Genomic DNA, 21,681 nt, shown 5'->3' with positions numbered 1-21,681 from the left:
TTCATACACTCTGTTGGGAATAAAGGCTCACCGTGCCTTTTATCGTGTTTGGGTGTGAGCGCATCCTTAACTTGTTGTACTTTATATATATTCAAAACCTAAAAGTGGTACACTAGTCTTTTTACCGAACATCGAGTGTCGTGCTCACTCAGTCACTCTACTGCTCTCAACTCTCTGCACATTCACTCTCAGTTGAGAAACCTTCACATCAAACTGGTATCAGAGCGCAAGGAGTGCACGCTTTCCGAAGTTGGACAAGCTAGTCAGGCGACCTCAAGTGAGAGGTGTCCAATAATCAACGTTCAGTAGGTGTAGGAGTGGCAGCTGGATTAGTGGGCACAGTGTTGTAGCTGTCGCAGGAGTTGCAGACGGGCTGATGCGTAGCCGTCGACAAATCGTAGGCTGCATGCGACACGTTGCATACGACCAGATTGCAGGTGACTAGGCCCAGGCGAAACGCAACCAAGTTCAGCACGGATGTGATGGGCAGACACAGTGACAGGCTATAGACGTGACTGCCAGGATGTGACGACTAGACGGGACGATGGTTATTGGGCAGCAGACACGGAACAGGCAGTTAACTTTAAAAAAAAAAAATCTTTTTTTTTTTTTTTTTGGCAGTTTCCTCTCCCTTCTCTACCGGACGTTCGCGCGTACAAGTACAGAATACAAATTTGTGCAAATTTGCTCCTGGAAAATTGAGGCTTTTCTTAGATTTGGGGACTTTAATGCAAAACTGGACAATTTGACTCAAAAATTGCAAAATCGGTGCACATTTTCTTGTGAAATTTTGGGGCCTTCACATTTCAGTGAAATTTCTTCAATTTCATTGAAATTTGTGAACACGGGACTTGAGAAATTTGGGGCTTTTGCAGAATTTCATCAATTTGTGCAAGAATTGCCTGGTATATGCACTTGGGTACTTGAATTGATGCAATCTCAACCGATTATCCTCTAAAATTTGGGGCTTTTGATCCAAATTGTCAAATTTGTGCTCAGAAATGCCTTTGGAGCAGAAATTGTAGTGAAATTTTGGGAATTTCACATGTAATTGGTGGCTTGGTCTCTAAATGTGTTAGAAATTGCTTGAAGAGTGCAGCAAACAACATTTTTTAATTCTGAGATCTATTTGCAGATCTGAAATTTCTGCAATCTTGGAATTTTCATTGCTGGTTGGTACTCTTGTGTATTGTGGTCACTTGTATCACATTCGGGCTTGCCTTTGGTGACTGGTTAGTCAATTTGGGACTGCAAATTATGGCTGGAAACAGTGAGAGCAGTAATCTTTTGCACATTAAGAAGCTTGAAGATGCACATAATTTTGCAATTTGGCAAAAACAATGCTACAATGTCTTGGTGCAAAAGAGACATGTAAAGCCCATCAAAACAAAGGGAATCAAACTAGCAGATGTTGAACAAGGTGAGTGGGATGACTTGGACGAGCTTGCTCGCTCTACCATTGAGCTCTCAGTGTCAAACAACTTGCTCTTCAACATTGAGAAGCTGAATTCAGCATATGCAATGTGGCAAAGGCTTGAAGAATTGTATGCTCAGAAAAGTGCAGCCATCAAGGTTTATTGGTTGAAAAAACTGATGGATTTTCACATGAAAGAGGGTATAGCCATGTCTGTACATTTGAATGAGTTTAACTCAATTTTCAGTCAGCTGATTGCTTTGGATACTCTCAGCTGAGAAACCTGCACATCAGAAATAGCTGGCAATGGTAGTAGGGCTATAAATGCAGCCATAGGGGGACCTCTTGGTAGCAAGCGATAGTAGTAGTAGACTAGGTGCCAAGGGTTGGAAGATGCGACAAGGGTTGCAGAGTAGATGGTAGGTGGCTGATGGCAGAAATATGCACTAAGAAGTGAGAAACCTACATGCCACATAGTAGTAGTCTCAGCCATGTTTGCTCATGAGCTGGCTGCCAGTGCTATTTCTCTTTACTTTGTTGTCGTGATTGATAATGCTCCTATAGGTTGTTTCTTGCTGCTCCAACTCACCATTGCTTAACCAAATGAAAAAAAATATCCATTGGTAGATCTTCTATGCATAATACTTCCTTGCCAATCTGCGTTTGTAGATCCAAAGAAGGTAGGCCTGATTTCTTTCTCATAGACCAAGCCAGAACTCACCATCTTCTTCACATACCTTAGTGATTTTCATGGCTTTTGCATAAATTGGATTATCACTCCAACTGCTTTAGCTCAACTTTGGTTTTGTTATGGTCAAGTAGATCAGACTACCAACCATCTTTTGGATGGGCTGAATGTTGGGTAGTTGATCTATTTATATATGCAGAAGGATCCTCCCAAATTAGGGTTTTGCTTATGGGACACACAAACTCTCTAGGACCATGCCCTGTTTAATGAAGCTTTTTAGTAATTTGCATGTTTTGGGGCTGTTTTAAAGAGCTAATCAGTTTGTAGTGCATTCTTAGCTTAACATAATTACACAACACAATGGCTAGTGGGTGGTTGTGCTCCTTACGGACTTCGAAAAGGCCTATGATGGGGTTGATTGGGACTTCTTAGAGGGCACCATGGCATGGCTAGGCTTTCCTCAGCAGTGGATTAGTGGGGTGTTTGCACGATGTAGGTCTGCCACTAGTAGAGCGATCATCGGGGGGTGGAGAGGGGCAGAGTTTTGATTGGAGCAGTTTGTTCGTGAGTGAAACTCTCTAGCCCCTTATCTCTTCCTAGTCTTTGTGGAGGTGATGCCCCATTTCCTCCACTTGAGAGTGAGTGGCCTATAGGGCCTTAGGCTACGATAGAGGGCTGAGAGAGAGTTGGAGTATGTACATAACACAGCTCTCTATGTTGAGGATGATGAGCTGATGCCAGATAGAGTGAGATTGGTACTACAGGTGTTTTGCATGACAATAGGTGCAAAAATCAACTGGTAGAACTCAGTTGGTTTTCTTGCAAACCCAAATTCTAGCAAAGTGGGGCGTCCACTTGGGTTTCAGATGGGTGAGCAGGACAGTTAGGTACCTTGGTTTTCAAGTGGGACTTGACACACATGACACAACAATGATGCAGGCAGGTGGCCCTAGGTGGCGATACATTTCCCCTCGGCTTCTTTCCTGCATACCCCCAGACCACTTTGAGAGGCTCGTATATATGAGTGTTTTGTGCTTTGGAGACAGCTCCAACTACATTGTCGAGCACATGCGCTTCATTGTAAAATTCTTTTCACTAATATAATTAGCCACATTTTTTATCACAAAAAAGAGTTTCATAGAAGATCCTGAATGCTAGTTCCTATGGCCATAAGGAAAGCCTCACTGTCAGCGGTTTCGCAGGCATGCATTTGAATAGGTAAAGAAATCGCTGTAAGTTGTTCTAGAAATGTAACTGTGAGGGGTGGCTTCCCAAGGACATGCTTGGACTATTTTACATGGAGTATATGCTACTTAGAATTAGGTCAGCTTCATTTTGTAAAATGCTAAAGACATTTCTGTGACCTATATTATTTTTGAAACTCTAAATGATTGCCTGAGTGTTTGCTTTATGAATTTTAAGGGTGTAATTATGAACATGTGTGTCGGTTTAATATGCTCCGAGTAATGACAGTACACTAGTAAACTAATGGAAGCCGTGTGTTGACTTTTCTTGGCCCAGACATGGCAAAAATCAGGCCTTTGTTTTTTAACAATGGGCAACTTTATGACAGCAAAAAGAAACAAGTTGCTCTATTTGGTGAAGTCTCTTGTGCTGAAGATTTGCATGTCTTGACTGTGTTGTCTGGAAGCACTGACATTGTCGTGATGGATGCTCGTGAGTGGCGGGTGAGGTGCTTTTATGGCAATTATGCAACTGGCTCTCTTTTTCCCATACATATAATATTTTCTATCGTAGGTCATCTTATTCTTAGCATACAGGAGATTTATGCAGATAATCAACGCAGAAAATATGATTGCCTTTTTCCAAAATAGTCAAGCATCAATTTTTGCCACTGCAAGGACTGCCAGTGAAGCACAAATTTTTTTAGAGGTATGGATCAAAATGTGAATTGAGCATACGTTTTTAATATTTAAAACAAATTGTAAGACGTCTAAATGTGTAATATGTCGATAGACTGCATTCAGTTCATCCAGCTCTTCAGCAAGCAAATCGTCTTCTTAAATTGGGAGTTATAGATGAGCCCTTCATATTTTCTGGTGCTAGTTTTCAAAAATGTTGGCTGCTTGACTGCCAGTAGTTTGTCTGTGCTTCTTTCTAGTCATTGGAGAAGGGAACAGATGGTATTGTGCTGCAGACCGATGATCCATCTGAAGTCTACGAGTTAAAGGTGACCAATTACTCCTTTGAGAAAGGACATCAAGGTTTTAGAAACATGATACAGCTAACTCTGTTTGGAATTTTCCTAACTGGGGAAAAGGCAGGCGTTTCTTGAATCAATCACACAAGAAAAGATGACATTGACTCCAGGAATAGTTCAACGAGTCGAGTTGATGGGCATGGGTGATCGTGTTTGTGTAGATCTGTGCAGTCTTCTGGTTCCTGGAGAAGGTCTTCTGGTGAGTGGCTATCATTTATCAAAAGCATAGTTAAAGGCTCGAAAGGCTTTATAGACAGAGTAGATTGACAGGTGGGATCATTTGCAAGAGGTCTTTTTCTTGTTCACTCCGAATGCTTAAAGACGAACTATGTTGCGAGCAGGCCCTTTCGTATCAATGCTGTGAGTTATTTCACCAACTTGAGCTTTTCTGACGTATTTAGCTTTGTCTCATGGTTTCTCATTTGTTTGATCATTGTACTTTGATACTTTAAGTTGATATCAAAGTTCATTCTAGCAATAAGCAACATCAGTCTTGTCCTATATCCACTATTTAAGGTCCAACTTCCAAGTGAAAGAATGTTTTGTGTGGCATTTATAATGAACTTCAAGAGGAATTTCATGAGATAGGACACTCTTTTTGTTCCAATGGTGGTTCCTTTTCAAGAAACTTCGGAGGGTGTATATAGCCAATAACAAAAGGTGGTTGTTGACAGATGGTGTCTGCAAAACAGAATACTCGTGTTGATAGTTGGACAGGTCTACCTTAGACTGGTATACCAGACCTTTAAGTAGTTTATTTATCTAAAGTTTATCTACAGTAGTGATGGAGAAATTTAGAGCCTTATACAGATAGATCACACTACATGAACTTTCAATAAGTCATTGTTAGATGGCTGACCAGGCAATTGAGCGATTGTGTGCTTCCAGCCATATATTAGGAAATCAATGTCAAAGGAGCCTTATGCGTGTCTGAGAACTATCAATGTTTTAGTGACCTGGTACTCAATAAATCCGTTCTTGTGTACAAATGAATTCTATTGTAAATTCCTTTGAAAGTGATGGGATTCTCTAAAGTGAATGGCCTTGAGTGTGACACCTTTAGGGACACTTGGCAATACTCTTTGTGATATGTGGTGAGTGTGGTGGCATCTTTTGTAAAGGGAACTTTGTGTATTTGATTATTTATCAAGCTTTCAAGATGTAGCCGCTTGTGCTTCCCTCTAGGAATGCTTATGCTTAATCTTGTCATGCTTCTTTCTTCTTTTCTCCCCAGAGAATATCATGTTTTTTTCTTGATCTTTTTAGTCAATAATTACCCCTTGATTTCTTTCACACTTGCTGACTCCAAGCTTTGTCAACACCCCTTGCAATCCTGAGCTTGGATACAACTGCTTCCAGCCACACAAGCTTGATTTGGCTCCCACAATGGTGACGTCTGATGTAGGACAGATGCTGCCTTGACTCGGCTGTTGCTTGTTACTTTCCACTGCTCTTGGTCCTCTCTTGGTCAGAGGTGATGAGTGCAAGGACAACATGGTGCCGCTTCCTGAGAACATGTTGTTCCCCCTTGTCAGTTTATTATGTCCTAACAGAAGGTAAAAATGTGTATATCCTTCTAGTATTGAGTATTGTCTATTATGGGCTCCAATTGGTATTGTCTAAGACTATTCCAAATACTGGGCATGCCCCATAAATGCGGTCTTGCTCTTAAGCTCTGCATTTTGGGCTTGCATGTCTTATGTTTAAAATTTTGGGATTTCTAGGCACCTGATTCTGGTTATGCAGATTTGATTTTGGAATTCTCATGGCCATTTCTACACACCTGTTTGCATGAATCTTCTGATCTTATTTCTCTATCAGTTTGCATCTTTGACATACCATCTCATAAGAACAGCCCTTATTTTGTGATGGTTCCTATGGTATCTCTGAAAGTCCTTTTCAGCTTTAAACACAAACATCACATGAAAGCATTATTTTCTATGTGAAATGCATATGTGGCACGTACCATGCTTGAGCAATGCCAATGCTCAAGATTACTCCTTTGCAAGACCAAGTGCTTGGTTTCTATATTGTGTTAGCAGCACTTTCTTCAGTTAGCAGGCCATTAATCTTTCATTAACAGCGCATCTTTTATGACAGGAAGTTTACTCATTGATCTTGTTTCAACCTGCTAAATACGCATTACAATTTTGTTATTGTTCAAATGCCATCATGACCACTTGGTGGCATAATGGGTTATGTTGGTCCCCCCTGCAACCTGTTAATCTTGATACAGTATGTTTTCATCCAGAATTTGAGCCACAATCGTTAAGTACATTTGGCAGCACTCTTTGAAACATGTGGCATGTGTGATCAGAAAACATGTACACACCTATGAAGGAGATCTGTATGCTTCATTATTTATCAAACTGTGAAGACATGGCCTCTTGCACTTCCCACTTTTATACAAAAGTGGAAAAGTATAAAGGCTTAATGCTTTGTCAAAAGGGTGTGCAGCTTTACTTTCATAAGTTTGTACAAGTACAAATGCTTATGTAATATGAACTATCACATCCCATACTTGTGGATGTAACGAAAGGTGGACTTCAAGATGTAATACAATTTGGAACAAATGTTTACAAAGGGGTTTTGAGGTCAGATTTACAGCAACCATTTTAGAGAGAGCTATTATGAGTTGATAATGGGATGAGGCAGCCTCTTTCCTTCAACCATTATGCCAGGCCATAGTTTGCTGCATGAAGGTTCCATCTCTCTTGGAAAATTCCTGTTGGGGGTTGGTAGCACAATTAGAGAGTTGTTCATGTTTATACACACTGTCCAACACAAGATATGCAAAGATAGAGGCTATAAAGGTTTCGAGAAAGCCAACTTACAGGCAAATATGTGTACTCTTACGTCATCACTAAACTTTTCTTGATAGACTTCACCTAGATGGATGGATGAGAAGACATTGTCATATTTAGATGCAGACCTTTTTTTTGTATTGTTGCTTGTTACATTTGGACATTGAGATTCAATGAGAGCGTAGAGCAGCAATATACAATGCCCTCTAAGTCCTCTAAGTTGTTCGCTCACATTTGTGGAGAGGACATTCATATTCTCAAAGAAAATGGAAGAGACTAAAAGGAGATTTAGAGTGGACGAAAAGGTGAAGGGCCTTTCTAGACATATGGGATTTAATCACCTTCTTTTATTAGTGATACCTCACGTGGTTTTACATTACAGACTTTAGATTAGTTATTTTGCTAACCCTTGTATTAAACACACACACACACACACACACACACACACACACACACACATGTATGTATGTATGTATGTGTAACAACAATTTGAAAGATGTCTATTCCTTATGCTTATGGTTATTCCATGTATTTGGAAATTTACATTATTTTTACTTGAGTAATGCTCATCTCTAAGGAATTTTAAGGTTGCCTTTTAATGGTAAAAAATAAAAAGTGAAAGTGTTAAAAAATGACACCTTCAATTCTTTAAAAAAAAGGTTGCCTTCAAGGTTACAAGTGAGGGAGACATGAGGGAGTAGGTGAAGGTGGCCAATAGGTTGCCATCCATATAACCATAGTGGTTAGATATTTAAAAAACCCTACTTATAGTATATAGATAATAATTATTATTGAGAATCCACAATGTGTACTTTAAAAATTACACATCATAACGAACAGAATTTGAGCAAGGAATAGAGAGTACATAGAAATTAAGAGAAGAGCAAAAATTTCTTCAATTCCAAACAAATTGATACAAAGATGGCTTTGTACATGCGTACGCTTCCAGTATGAAGCTTAGATGGTGATCTAGATAGATGATAGGTGAAGAGCTTAAGGCTAGCTAGAAGAAATCTAACTAGGTGAAAGATAGATTGATAATTGCTTTGTAGGGGTCTTTCTTTTATAGGGTAGGAAGGTGGTGAGGTTGGCATGTTTGACCTATCGTGTTACAAATCTTTCCTAGTTGGCTGGAGAATATTTCCTTTAGTGTTGAGCCGGAGGTGCTATCCTCAGACGCTCGTTAGGGAGGCCGTTGGTCCTCCTAAGACCCCCCTAGCTAGGGGTCACTTCCACTTCCTTGGATGTCAAAATAGGGGTACTTGATAACTCCCATATCTTGCAACTCTATGCAGTGTGTCTTGAGTTGCTATCAACTTAACTGCTCTATCCTAAAGGTTAGACCCACAAAGGTCACCTTTTTGCTATCCGGTCACGTAGATCCCATTTTATATATAAGTTAGGACCCAATCAATGTTTAGGCTCATACATGGCTTCTTCCCATAATGGGGATCTTACAACTTTGAGCACTATGGATCATTGGTGGTACCTTACGAGGGTGGGGCATTGAGCATATCTAATATATAACCCTGTCCCCCCTACAAAATATCCACCTATAGGTGAACTACATCCTCGGCTTAGTGCTGAGTCTTTGAAGATGAACTCAAATTAAATCTTGCGTAAGAGCTTTGGTAAAGATATGTGCTTCATTCTCCTTTGTTGGATAGTAGACCAATTTTACTATCCCATCCTCGATCAAATCATGCATATGGTGATATTGGATTTCAATATGTTTGGTGTGTGTATGAAACATTGAATTTTTTACTATGGCGATGCAACTTTGATTATCATATCTTAGCATTGTTAAATTTTCATCTTGCACTCCTATATGTCATAAGATCCTCCTTAAACATATTGCTTCACATGCAACAAAACAAGCTAGCTTGTACTCTGCTTCGGTAGAAGATAATGCCAGGCATGGGAGAAATCATTAGCAAAAAGAGTGTTGGTTTATGACAGCTACATATCTTAGAGGTAGGTCACAAGTGGTTTGTGTAAAGGCTCATCTTCAATATTAAAGGAATACTATAAGGAACGCCCACCTTGAGGGCCAATCTAGTCTCATCTATTGTGCAAGAGCATCCTAGCTCTCAAGTCCTTTGTGTCATTTATTTTCTTTGTTAAATTGAATAGTGTGTGTGCTATAAGTTTATGTTGACTGTTCTATAGATAAGATCTACATGCTAGTTTTAAAAGAAATAAGAGAAATGTCTTGTTATAGAAATTCTTTTTTGTATTCCCTTGTTGTGTATGATTTTATGTTTCATTTGAGAGTTTAAATTTTTGAAAGTGAAAAGGAATGCTCATTTTGTAGCCAAAATGTGTATTATTTACTCTCACGTGCATTTTTTGACAAGTGTTATGACCACATGCTTGCATTTAGAGCATGTGACTTATGTCCTATCGGCACAAGTCTCTATTTTTGAGATGGCAGTTCATTGGGCTTTCAAACCAATGTAGTTTAGCAGCAAGAGTAAGCAATCAATAGTCTAGGTGCAATATTTCGAGGGGCTAGAGTGGATGTTGATAGGGGCCAGCCATATCGTGTTGTGGCTTTGGATGGAAGAAATGTTGAGATGGCAAGCTCAATACGTGCGGACATTGATGATAGACTGCCTAGTTAGATTGGTCCGCATGTCTATACTTAACATGTCGGTGGTCATTATGATTCTCACATAGCCATTGACTTATCATTTACTATATTTGGTTAATTACACCTAGCTATTGCTACCATAGTTATAACACCAGTTGATTAGTATAGTCAATGATGCATTGTTTGACTTAGTAGGCCACTTTTCTTTTATGTTGTATCTTATCTATACTTTGTGCTCATTGTATTGTGAGAGAAAGAAGAAAGAAAAACCAGCAAAAAAACTTTGTGGCCTTCATTTCTCTTCTTGTGTTCTTGAGTGAGCTCTCTCTTGTGTGTATTGTGTGTGTTTGGCATAGTAGCTCAAGTAAGTTTCCCTATTACACATTTCGTGATATAGTATCAGAGCAGCGCCACTGAGAGGTTGGTTTTGAAGGTTGAAGTAATGAAGAAAGAGAAATGATTTAAGTAAGCCAACAGTTGGGTAGAAGCTCTTCCGTTCTTTTTTTCTTTCTCTTGGATAGTGCTTGTAGAGATATAGGAAGTAGAGTAGAGCAAAAATCTCAGATTACTATGAGATTTGGTGAGTAAGCAAAACAATGTATATTTTGTAGATCATTTCAAGCCATCTGACATCATTTAAGGTATCATTTTGGCTCCGCAAGGTTGCGAACAATAATTTCAAGACATACTATAATTTCAGCACTATCAGCTGTTCTTTGATATATAGGCTACAAATTTCAAATTTGTAAGTTTTGAGATATTTATCAAGAAGTAAACACAAGCTTTATCTGCACAAATAAGTTGTAGATTGTATTTATAATTAAGCAGTAAGTAAAAAAGACTGCTCGGTTTATTGCTATGCACATTTTGTGAAGGGTTGCAGAAGTTTTACTTGCTATTTGATACTCTGTTGTGTCATAATGGTTGAGAAGAGTTGAAGTCTAATTATCGAGAAGCTAGACAAGAATAACTACGCATTATGAGAGTTTCGTATAACAAACTTTCTTTTTGGAGAATGTCTCTATGCATTTGTTTCAGATGAAGGAAAGAAACCAGAGCCAAGTGATCTTGCGATTGTAAAAGAATTAAAGGTTTGGAAAGAATGGAATACAAAAGACAAAAAAGTAATGTGTTAGCTATCTGCAGTTGTTGATAATACTATATTGAGGCATATCAGAAATGTATAAAGTTTACATGCAGCTTAGGTAACCTTCGAGAGTGTGTTTTCAGTAAATATAAATGCACAAAAAATTCAACTTAAGCAAGAGTTGAATATTTTGAAGAAATGGAAGATGTCTATAAATGAGTATGCTTTGAAGGTGAGGAGCATTGTAGATGCCTTAGTAACTATAAAGAATGGAATGCAAAAGACAAAAAAGTAATGTGTTAGCTATCTGCAGTTGTTGATAATACTATACTGAGGTATATCAGAAATGTATAAAGTTTACATGTAGTTGGGATAACCTTCAAGAGTATGTTTTCAGTAAATATAAATGCACAGAAAATTCAACTTAAGCAAGAGTTGAATATTTTGAAGAAATGGAAGATTTCTATAAATGAGTATGCTTTGAAGGTGAGGAGCATTGCAGATGTCTTAACAACTATTGATGTAATGTCTAATGATGATGATTTAGTTAATCTTTTATTACTTTCATGTACGTATGTATGGAAGTCGTATTTGGATTTTGATGAGTTGGTCTCTCTCATGATTATTGAAGAGATTATTATATAGAGTGAATCATTTGAAAGAAGTGGTGAATAGGTTGAAGCATTTTGCTCAAGTTCAGTAAGGGGACGTGACATATACTCTTCAAGATGTCATAGTATGGGACGTGGTAGTGGTAACTAGCAAAATAGGTTAAATTAAGAGTTTGATGATATGTAGAATTTAGGAGGCTGTGGTAATTCTAGAGGCAGAGGGAGCTCTAGAGAAAGATATAGATAGCAAAATAGAGGTTCTAATAATTCTGGTATTGTTTGCCATTATTGTGGAAGAACAGGTCATATTGTATCCTACTGTTATGATAAAAAGGATGATATTCGTAATTGCAAATTACAAGAAGAGAATTATGCATAGAGTTTAAGGCATAATGATGTCAAAAAATGAGTGTTTATTTATAATACAACATATAATGAATATTGTTACAAGAAAGGAGGTATATGATAATGTATGGTATGTTGATTTATGTACATCTAATTATATGACCAACCATATTGAATAGTTTGGAGAGATGCAGGATTTTCAAAGTCGAGGTTATGTAGAGATAGATGATGATTCATATCATCTAATTTCACATATTGGAAAAGTTAGTTTGTCCTTGCATGTTCAGACAAAGTGTTTGTCGGATGTTTTATATATACCATCCATCACAAAGAATTTTGTATCTGTTGGTTAAATAGTAGAGCAAGGGTTGTAAGTTAGATTTAATGCAAAAGATTGTTTTGGTGAAGACTTCAATAATAAGTGCAAGTTGGTTACAAAAGAAAGCAAAGTTGGCCGCATGTTTACTTTGGATGTTGGAATTCTTGCTACTATAAATGCTGTTATGTATGCTAAAGGAAAATATGTGGTTGTAAACATTGAAATATGACACAAACATATTGGACATGTAAATTTGTAAAGACTGAAATTAATGTAGTCCAAAGGGTTGATTACAAGTTTGCTTACATTTAGAGTTGTAGAATTACAAAAGATTTGTGAAGTAATGGTTTTCACAATAAAGATGTAAGCAATAATATACTTAATATAGTGCGTTCAAATGCTTGGGGGCCTATTCAGAATGGCCTATTCAGAATGTATTCCTTGGTGGTAGTAAGTATTTTATTATATTCATTGATGATTGCTTTAGGGAACTTTGATATATTTCATGAAGAAAAAAAGTAAAGTAAAGGCTGTTGTTGAAACAAAAACAAGCTTAAAAGTTAATTGTTTGAAGTTAGATGGAGGGGGAGAATACCTCTCTAATGAGTTCAATGATTTTTTGCGGTATCATGGGATAATGCAATAGCTTGCATGTAGATATATCTCTCAACAAAATGGAATTGTAGAAAGGAAAAACAAACATATTGTAAAAGGTACACGTGCATTGATAGGTGAGAAAAATATACCCAAGCATTTTTTAGCTAAGGCTATTCATATGATTGTCTACATTATGAACAAGTCTCTCATGGTTGCAGTTTATGGTTATAGGAAATAAACCTGATGTATCATTCTTAAAAGTATTTAGTTGTATTACATATGTTCATGTGCCTAATGAGTTAAGGAATAAGTTGGACCCAAAGACTGAAAAATGTATTTTCTTTGGATACTCTATTAAGCAGAAATGGTAGCATTGTTATAACCCTATTACTGGTGAGTTTTGGAATGAGTAGGGATATTATTTTTTATGAGATGAGCAATTGGTATGTGTCTAATGTTGCATTAGAGACCAATATGACTTGGAATCTAGTACCATTGCTCAAAATTAAGAAACCTATTGGTTGTAAGTGGGTCTATAAAATAAAGCATAATGTAGATAGTTCTATTAGTAGATATAAGGCTATGTTGGTTGCAAAAGGCTATGCATAGACATATGACATAGATTATGAAGAGACATTGAGTCTAGTTGCTAGGATGACAATTGTTAGATGTGTGGTTGCTTTGGCAACAACCAAAGATTAGAGTTTACAACAAATGGATGTGAAGAATGTCTTCTTACATTGTGATTTGCAAGAAGAGATATGTACAAAGCAGTTGGCATGTTATGAGAATTTAGAGCATTCCATGTATGTGTGTAGGCTAAAGAAGGTACTCTATGGGCTGAAATAAGTATGTAAAGCATCGTCTAATAAGATTAGAGAGTATCTTGTCAACATTGGCTTTTATGTTTTAGATACAGATCACTTACTTTATGTAAGGAAGAGTGATGCAAGTTTGGTCGTCATAGTTATCTATGTTGGTGACTTGATTATTATAAGTGATAGTGACAGTGGGATTGCTAATGTGAAGGGCTTTTAAAGCAAAAGTTTTAGATGAAGGATTTGGGTGAGTTGAGGTATTTTCTTGACATTGAGATGATTAGATGTATTGATGGTATATGGTTGTCTCAATGGCAATATGACTTCGATATGTTATCCAAGTATGGTATGACAACATGTAAGTTTCTTTTAGTGCCATTGAAGCAAAATATAAAGTTGAGTGTTGATATTGGGGATGAGATAAAAGATCCTACTATATTTAGGAAGATAGTAGAAAGTTTGATCTATATGACTATACAAGGCTAGGCTTGAGCTATACGATTAGACTTGTGAGTTAGTTTATGTAGGTACCTAGGAAGTCTCATTTGGATATAGTGAGACGTATATTAAGATATGTAAAGTCCACCTTCTATTATTGACTTCTTTATGAGATAGGTAAGGATGTACAAGTGTTTGGTATATAAATGCAGATTGGATTGATAGCAAGTCTGATAGAAGATCTACTAGTGGATTCATGTTTTCTTTTAGCAGAGTTGCAGTTACTTAGAGTAGGAAAAAACAACCAACGGTTACTTTATCTAGTACAGAGGTGGAGTGTAGAGGTGCTGCTATGTTAGCATGTGAGGTAGTATGGTTGCAAAAGTTATTGGGTGATTTGGATGTGTAGGGAGATTGTCTAGTTATCATTCACTGTGACAACATGATCAAAGATTAACTTGGTATATGTTAGCACACAGGATCAAATAGCTAATATTTTCACAAAGGTATTGGGTACAAAGAAGTTTCAAAAATTTCGAAGCTTACTTGGAGTTGCAGAGATGCAGTTAAGCTTGAGGGGTTATTGAGATGGCAAGCTCAACATTGGCAGACATTGATAATAGACCACTTGGTTAGATAGGTTTGCATGTCTACACTTATAGCACATTTGTAGTCATTATGTTTCTCAGATGTCCACCAACTTATCACTTATTATATTTAGTTCGTTACGTCTGCTTGTAGTTGGCATAGTTATAGCGCCAGTTGATTAGTATAGTCAGTTATGCACTGTTTGACTTAGTAGGTCACTTTTTTGTTATGTTATATCTTATCTATACTTTGTGTATATTGTATTGTGAGAGGAAGAAGGAAGATAAATGAATAAGAAAATGTGTTGGCCTCCATCTCTCTTCTTGTGTTCTTGAGTGAACTTCCTCTTGTGTGTATTATGTGTGTTCGACGCAGTAGCTTAAGCAAGTTTCCCTATCACACATTTTGCAACAAGAAAGGCAGACAATCGGGCACCCATAGCAATGAGGCATGTTTAGTAAAGAGGGCTGGATCTAAAGGAGCTTGCAAACAACTCTGAGGTTGAGTATAACTTAATAGGTTGAAATATCACAAAGTTATAGGTTCAAATATCACGGTAGACATCTTTGTCATTGATGAGTTTGCTGGTATAAGCTCTTTTTCTCACCTTCTGGAACCACTGATCTTTTTTAGAGGAATGGCCATACTCTGGCTAGTGAACCTGTAGACTGAGGTTCAATTCTCACTTTCTCTCCCTTCTACAGACCATGTGGACTGTAGGGTTGCACAGACTCTCTCTTTGTCTCTCTCTTGATTTTCATTAGTAATCGTCATTGTAGGGGCCAGATAAACTGTATTTGAAAGGGGAGAAGCCTTCTCCTTGTATCTACCGTAGCAGCAAGGCAGGAAAAATGAGAGAATAAGTGTCTTCTATTTTTGTACTCAGTCCATTACTTACGTACATAAATTCCATTAGGAGGCCCAAAAAATTGTACTTGAAAGAGGGGAACCTTCTTCCTGCATCTATCATAGCAGCAAGCAAGACTGAAGAGGTAGTAGAAACTCCTTTCCTTGTACTCCATTCGATACTTCTTAACATCAAATCCTTACTACTTGCTTAGTGGTGCTGTTGTTTTTATATATTAATGTTTTGGAAGGCATCTTGTTTCATTTTTACATGTAGTATTGGCATGTATGGCAGTCTGGCAATGTTGTCTTTGACTTTTAGGCAATAGTTCATTGTAGGTCAGGGCATGCCAGAGTAGGTCAGGCTGTGTGGTTACAGAATTACCAGTTTTTCTGAAACTCGTGCCATTGATAGCAGTTATATTTATTAAAGGGATACACATTTGATACCTTTTTTTTTCTTTTTCTTTTTTTTTTTTTGGGGGGGGGGGGGGACAAATTCAGGGCCCAGTACATGCATATGTGGCTGTTCCAGGAAGTAGAACTGCATACTTGGCGGAGTTACAAAGTGGAATGCAAGTCTTAGTGGTGGATGTACAGGGTAGACAGCGGCCTGCTACTGTTGGCCGTGTGAAAATAGAGACAAGACCTCTTATTCTGGTTGAAGCAACGGTAACATTACTCTTTTTTTGGGGGAGGAGGGTAGGGGGTTTTAATAATGGAGCTACAGATATGAAGGTATTAAAAAATGTCTCTCGTAGTGGCTTATTTTCAAAGTACACACATGGAATATTTTTGTTATGTTTGAAATGGTTGATCAACAGATTCACGGTATTTGACATCATTTCAATACTAGGCTGAACTTTGACTAGTCAGTCTTCTGTTTATGTTATCAGCAAGCTTCAACAGTATCTGCTCTTTTAACTGTGGAGTATTTAAAGTTCCTTCATTGAGTTCACTGATTGTTTCAGGTGGTCAATGATGAGTCTACAGTTTACTCTTTGCTCCTACAAAATGCTGAAACAGTCAATTTAGTACGTCCAGCATCTACAGGTACACAGAATTTGTTTACAACAGATTAGGATTTGTATACTATGTACAGTTCCTATATAGAATTTCTCTTACAACACTTATTTCACAGGCACTGAGGCAGACATAAATTTGGCTGTGCCTGTTACTGACTTGAAAGTTGGTGATAGAGTGCTCTTGAGCTTACACAGTAGTGCGCGTCATACAGGTATGGCGATTGAAGAATTTATACTTGAAAAATGAAAGTCTATGGCCTATATTCAGTGCTTCCATCTTGTAAAGCATCTTAGCATTGTGCAAACCTCATCCTTACCAAATTTTCGCATCTTCCCATGAGATGTATGGGAGGTTCAGGTAATGTAGAAAAAGCAGAATCTTCGAGCTGAAGAGGCAACAAGGCTTCTGACATCAGTTAGTTTATTGATGAATAATTTGGATGCTGGCATCTTGGAAAAACTGCAGGAACTTAATTTTATGTGCATCAATGTGAATTCATTTAACTGTCCAAGAAATACAAATTCTCCTTCATGACTTTTACTTGGTTAAGTTCTTGTCGACACAATTTGTCATGGACATCAGAGACATCAAGGAAAAGCATCGTGATGTCCATTAATATCTGTGTATTTTGATTGGGATAAACTAGGTTTCATGCGCCCAATCTTCTCTTCAACATTATTTTGATGTAACTCTGTGAGGTATCAAATTTATTTGGACTTTTAAGTGAGCAAAGAGAGCAAGAAAGGGAGACACAAATTCAATTCTTGAGAATGACATGGAGGAAGGTAAGTTTGTGGAGTGGCAACCATGGTGATGCAACAGGTCACAGGTGTTTGCCAAGAAACATATGAGTCTCTCAGCATGAACCATTTGCTGTGAAGATCTGCAAAACCAAGATTTTGATTCACGAACCTGGTATGTATGCTCTTTGCATACATGCACAATGTATGGATGTATATGTATTTATGTAAACATTTTTTCTGTTGAGGATGACAAACCAAATGCGCATATTGAGATCAAGTATCACTATGCATGTGATTTGATTGAAGATGGGATAGTAGAACCTATCTACTATTCAATAAAGGAGAATTAAACAAATACCTTCACCAAAGCTTTTATAAAGGATTTGCTTGGAGACTATCTTTAGAGACTCAAAATTGGACCAAGGATATAGTTCACTTGAAAGTGGGCATTGAGAGAGAGAGACAGAGAGAGAGAGAGGATAGATATGTGAAATGCCCCATCCTCATAAGGTGCCACCAATAATCCATGGTGCTTAAAGTTATAAGGTTCCCCTTATTAGGAGCAGCCATATGTGAGCCTGAAAGGACTTGACTTGTATACCAAAGAGATCTATGCAATTGGATGGCCAAAATGTTGCCTTTGGGTTAGATAGAGTAGTTAAGTTGGTAGCAACACGAGATACATTGCATCAAGTTTTGGGGTGAGGGAATTATAAGGGATCCCTATTTTCATGATAGTAAAGAAAATATTTCTTGACCAACTAGAAAAGATACATAATATGATAGGTCGATTAGGTTGACCTAATTGTCTTCTTGGGCTAAAAAAGGAAGACCTCTTCAAAGCTATCACAAATCTATATTTTTTCCAATTAGAGTTCTTTTAACTATTCTTAAACTCTTGGTCTATCATTTGTCTAGATCGCCATTTAATGGGAGTGCATAGGTGGACAGAGCAATCCTTGTATCAACTTGTTTGGAATTTAAATAGTTTTTGTTTTCATATTTGATGTGTAATCTATTAATATCTTACATTAATCAATTGAATGTTGCTAGGGTATTGATCATTTCAAAGGGTATCAACAAGAACTCATAATGTCCATATCTAGTGCCAAATGCAATATTTACAATGTCTTATCCTTTGATTTACATCTTATAGTGCTTATATCTCAAGTGTATATTTGAAAAGACTTCGGCTCAGTGTAGTTGGTTTAAGAGTTTATTAGATATGGATATGGGATATTTACTTGATTGTTACACAACTCACTTATTTAAAGACCACTTGAGGGATCTATCTTTTTCAAAAAAAGAAAAGGATATGTGTGTACTAAGGTGAATTGCTTGGCCGGATGAATTCTTAATAAGTTGCTTAAATTGTTCCTTAAGCTTGAGGAACAATTATCGCAATCAAGCTTAAGGAACAATTGCGTCAACTATTTCTTAAGCTTGATGGCTTTAAGTATGAATATCTTGTACAACTGTTTGGATATCGGTTTGGTTCTAGAAGTCACTTATACTTCATGTTCAACCTTTGGGTTTTGGATAGTTATGTTAGCCCTTTGGGGAAGACATCTTTGAAATCATCCATGAAGATCAAATGCCTTCTTTAGTCTTTTCAACTTTGTTTAGCTTGGTAACATAAACTAGTTATTTTTTTCTAAATCCCTTTTGGAGTCAGTTTGACTTAGCTAGTTGGATTTGGTTCTCCTAGGTTGGATTTTACGATGTTTTCTTCCAAGTCTTTAAAGATAACTTCATTTTTAGCACACAAGATTTCTTATTGAGCCACTCCATGCTGAAGATACAGTCATAGAGATCCAATGGTAAGGTTCAAAAATTGGCATTAGTTTCTTAGCAATCTAATTTGAATCGGGCTTTTCTTATACAACTTCAGTAGAGGTGATTTTCTTTTTCATTAGCCGATTTTACTATCGTTTTCTTCATTATGAGGGATTATAGATGTAACATTCTATGTTCGGTGCAAGAAAAAAGTGAGTATACAATCAATTAGGATTTTAAAAAATTTACTCAAATATTTAAGTTGTTGGCATTTAAATAATAGAGTATTATCAGTTTGATTCCTTGTTCTCGATGGTCCTAAGCATAACTCTTTATTTGATTTCTTCACCTATGGTATACTGTTCTTTTTCAAGCTAGCCTATCATGGTGTTTACTCGAGCTTTGACCACTCTTCCTTGTCCATGGCCTCTAGTGTTGCTATAATTTTCAAAGCCTTTCTTGATTGGTTGGTTTGGATTAGGGTTTTGAAGATGGTTAGGGTAGTCAACTTTGCGGTGTCCAATCTTCAAGAGAGATTTTTAAGGCTATATAAACTATAATCAAATAAGGTATCCCCTAATGGCATATCCATTCCAAGTGGGTCTCCCATACACCATAATATGGTGAAGGGGCATGACTTGTGTGACTTGATCATACACCCACTGATGTAATGTCATGATCAATGGTTATAGTATCATTAGTCCTCTCTCCTTCGAACATGATACAATAGACTAGCTTTAGTTCTTCCATCTGTCGGGTTCTCTTGAGATCCACTTGAAGGTTTTCAATGTAAGTTGGATCAATTGCGAAAAAGTTACAAGACATTCTCGAAGAAATTCAAAGTGACTAAAATTGAGTATAGTGTGGGTACATAAGATTCTTGAGAATTGTCATCTTAGTTTTATGAAATTCAATATTTGAGGATTGACAAGCAATTTTATACACGATCTTGAATATGTTAATTCTATTACATGCAATATCAACATCTTATAAGGCCGTAGTACACTCATTATAAGGTAAATATGTCTCTACTCATCTTGGACAAGTATAAGAATTCAATAATGCATTTTATAAATGTCTTTTGTTACAAAAGTAGGAGGAATAGCCTTAGTTTCATTGAGTTTGTTTGTTGCAAAAGTAGAATTACCTATACCTTCCAAGAATTGATGACAACTTAGGAGATTAGTTTATTCGGAGAGGTTATAATCTTTCAACTTGGTTCGCTCCACAAGAGTAATTGTGTTGGGAAAAATAGTAGTGGCATATTGGTTGCAAATACACTTTTTCATCATTACATTTCTTGTTTACATACTTTGTGACATTCTTCTAATGATCATCGTACTTATAAAGCCCAATTATCTTAAGTTTTTTAATCCATTCCAACAACTTTAGGCGAGCTTCTAGGTCTTTGGGAAGGCTCATATTTAGAGAGTAGATATTTGCGTGTCTCCATATAGGACTTTAGTCTAAGGTAGGTCCAAAGATACATTCTCTTTAGGATACTTATAACATTCACTCAAAATTTTAATACAAGTAATCGACATGAAATTGTGCATATGATTTCAAAAATGAATTGGAAAAGATGACCTTTGGTCAAAATAACCAAATCATTAAGTAGAGGTATACCTTGTAAGTTCTTACAAGAGTGGTAAGGGTTTTCTTTATTAATGTAACATGATTTACAAAAATCTTTCACTCAAAGTCAAGCTATAATCATTTGATATATCAATTGATAAATTATCTTTGCATAGAACCGATTTCCTCATTAAGTTCGGGTTTTTGTTGGGTGTGATAAACATATCACTTGAGCAATTAAGAGTAACCGCGACATCCATGTTCCAAACATGGGCTTCCTTGCTACTATAGTTAATCTTTCCCTTGGTATTATATGTAGTACTTTGCAATGTTCCCATTACTTAGTTTATTTTAATAAACAATATGCGTATACATTCCAAAGAAAATTGATTTATGTTGCACATTCACATATGGAAAAAAAACTACAGAATCTCTACATGATTTATAGGAAGGAGAACTGGTTTACTAGAATAGTTTGAAATCTGTAGTATCATGTTTAGATGACTTAATTTCCACTTTAGATGGATCCAAATATATACTATGACTTATTTTAAAGGAAATAAGTTGTCCAAGACAAAAGATTGGTAAAAATAATGTGATTTACAAAAATTATTATTTTCGTTCATTTTTAATGGATTTTCGCAATTCTAACTACGCAAGCTTATCAACCACGTATTCCGATCGTTTTAAGTATCCAAAAGAATATCTTTGGAGTTCATATGACGAAGTTATGATCCAAATGAATTGCAAGGTAGAAATAAACGAAAATCTTTGTTATCGATGATGTCATAAAAAAAGCCAAAAAGCAAGTGTCCTCTCTTTATCCTCTCCCCTTGATTACTATATAAACATGCGTAGAGCGTCACATCAGAAAACACAGACACAACGATCCATGTAGAAGTCTCTCTGCTACTATTGACTCGACGAAGCTTTACTGCAATCAGTCAACTCTCTCTCTCTCTCTCTCTCTCTCTCTCCACTCTTACGTGGAAGTGTTGCCCAAACCCATCAAACTTCTTCCATGACTCCCAAGAAATGTCGAGATGTTGAGCGAGGTCACACTCAGAGAATCTCTCCCTCTCTATCCACACCTATGCGGAAGCGTTGCTCAAATCCATAAGCTTCTTCCATGGCTCCCAACAAATGTTGAGATGCTGAGCGAAGTCATACTCAGAGACCTCCCCAACATGAG

General features: G+C 37.0%; 1 protein-coding gene across 5 annotated transcripts in view; it reads left to right on the top strand.

The window, feature by feature from the left end:
- The window catches only part of LOC148038059 (3-dehydroquinate synthase), a 107,897-nt gene extending 90,415 nt beyond the window's left edge, over positions 1 to 17,482 (top strand). For 2 of the 5 annotated variants that reach the window (XM_087668457.1, XM_087668466.1), the window contains exons 3-10: positions 3,624 to 3,790; positions 3,897 to 3,995; positions 4,225 to 4,293; positions 4,388 to 4,522; positions 4,594 to 4,683; positions 15,874 to 16,041; positions 16,341 to 16,422; positions 16,511 to 17,478. In XM_087668457.1, the coding sequence (XP_087524583.1) occupies positions 3,624 to 3,790; positions 3,897 to 3,995; positions 4,225 to 4,293; positions 4,388 to 4,522; positions 4,594 to 4,683; positions 15,874 to 16,041; positions 16,341 to 16,422; positions 16,511 to 16,641 (941 nt within the window). In that variant the 3' untranslated portion in view covers positions 16,642 to 17,478. Of the gene's footprint in view, positions 1 to 3,623; positions 3,791 to 3,896; positions 3,996 to 4,224; positions 4,294 to 4,387; positions 4,523 to 4,593; positions 4,684 to 15,873; positions 16,042 to 16,340; positions 16,423 to 16,510 lie in introns of all 5 variants that reach the window. The other 3 variants (XM_087668447.1, XM_087668439.1, XM_087668475.1) reach the window with 3 other exon arrangements.
- The last annotated feature ends 4,199 nt before the right edge of the window (positions 17,483 to 21,681 follow it).

Source organism: Lygodium microphyllum, chromosome 3 (genome assembly GCF_053477565.2).
Source record: "Lygodium microphyllum isolate KBCC chromosome 3, Lygodium_microphyllum_v1.1.10, whole genome shotgun sequence".
Classification (NCBI taxonomy): Eukaryota; Viridiplantae; Streptophyta; class Polypodiopsida; order Schizaeales; family Lygodiaceae; genus Lygodium; species Lygodium microphyllum.
Note: the sequence above shows the minus strand (reverse complement) of the source record. Positions and strands in the feature narration are given on the sequence as shown.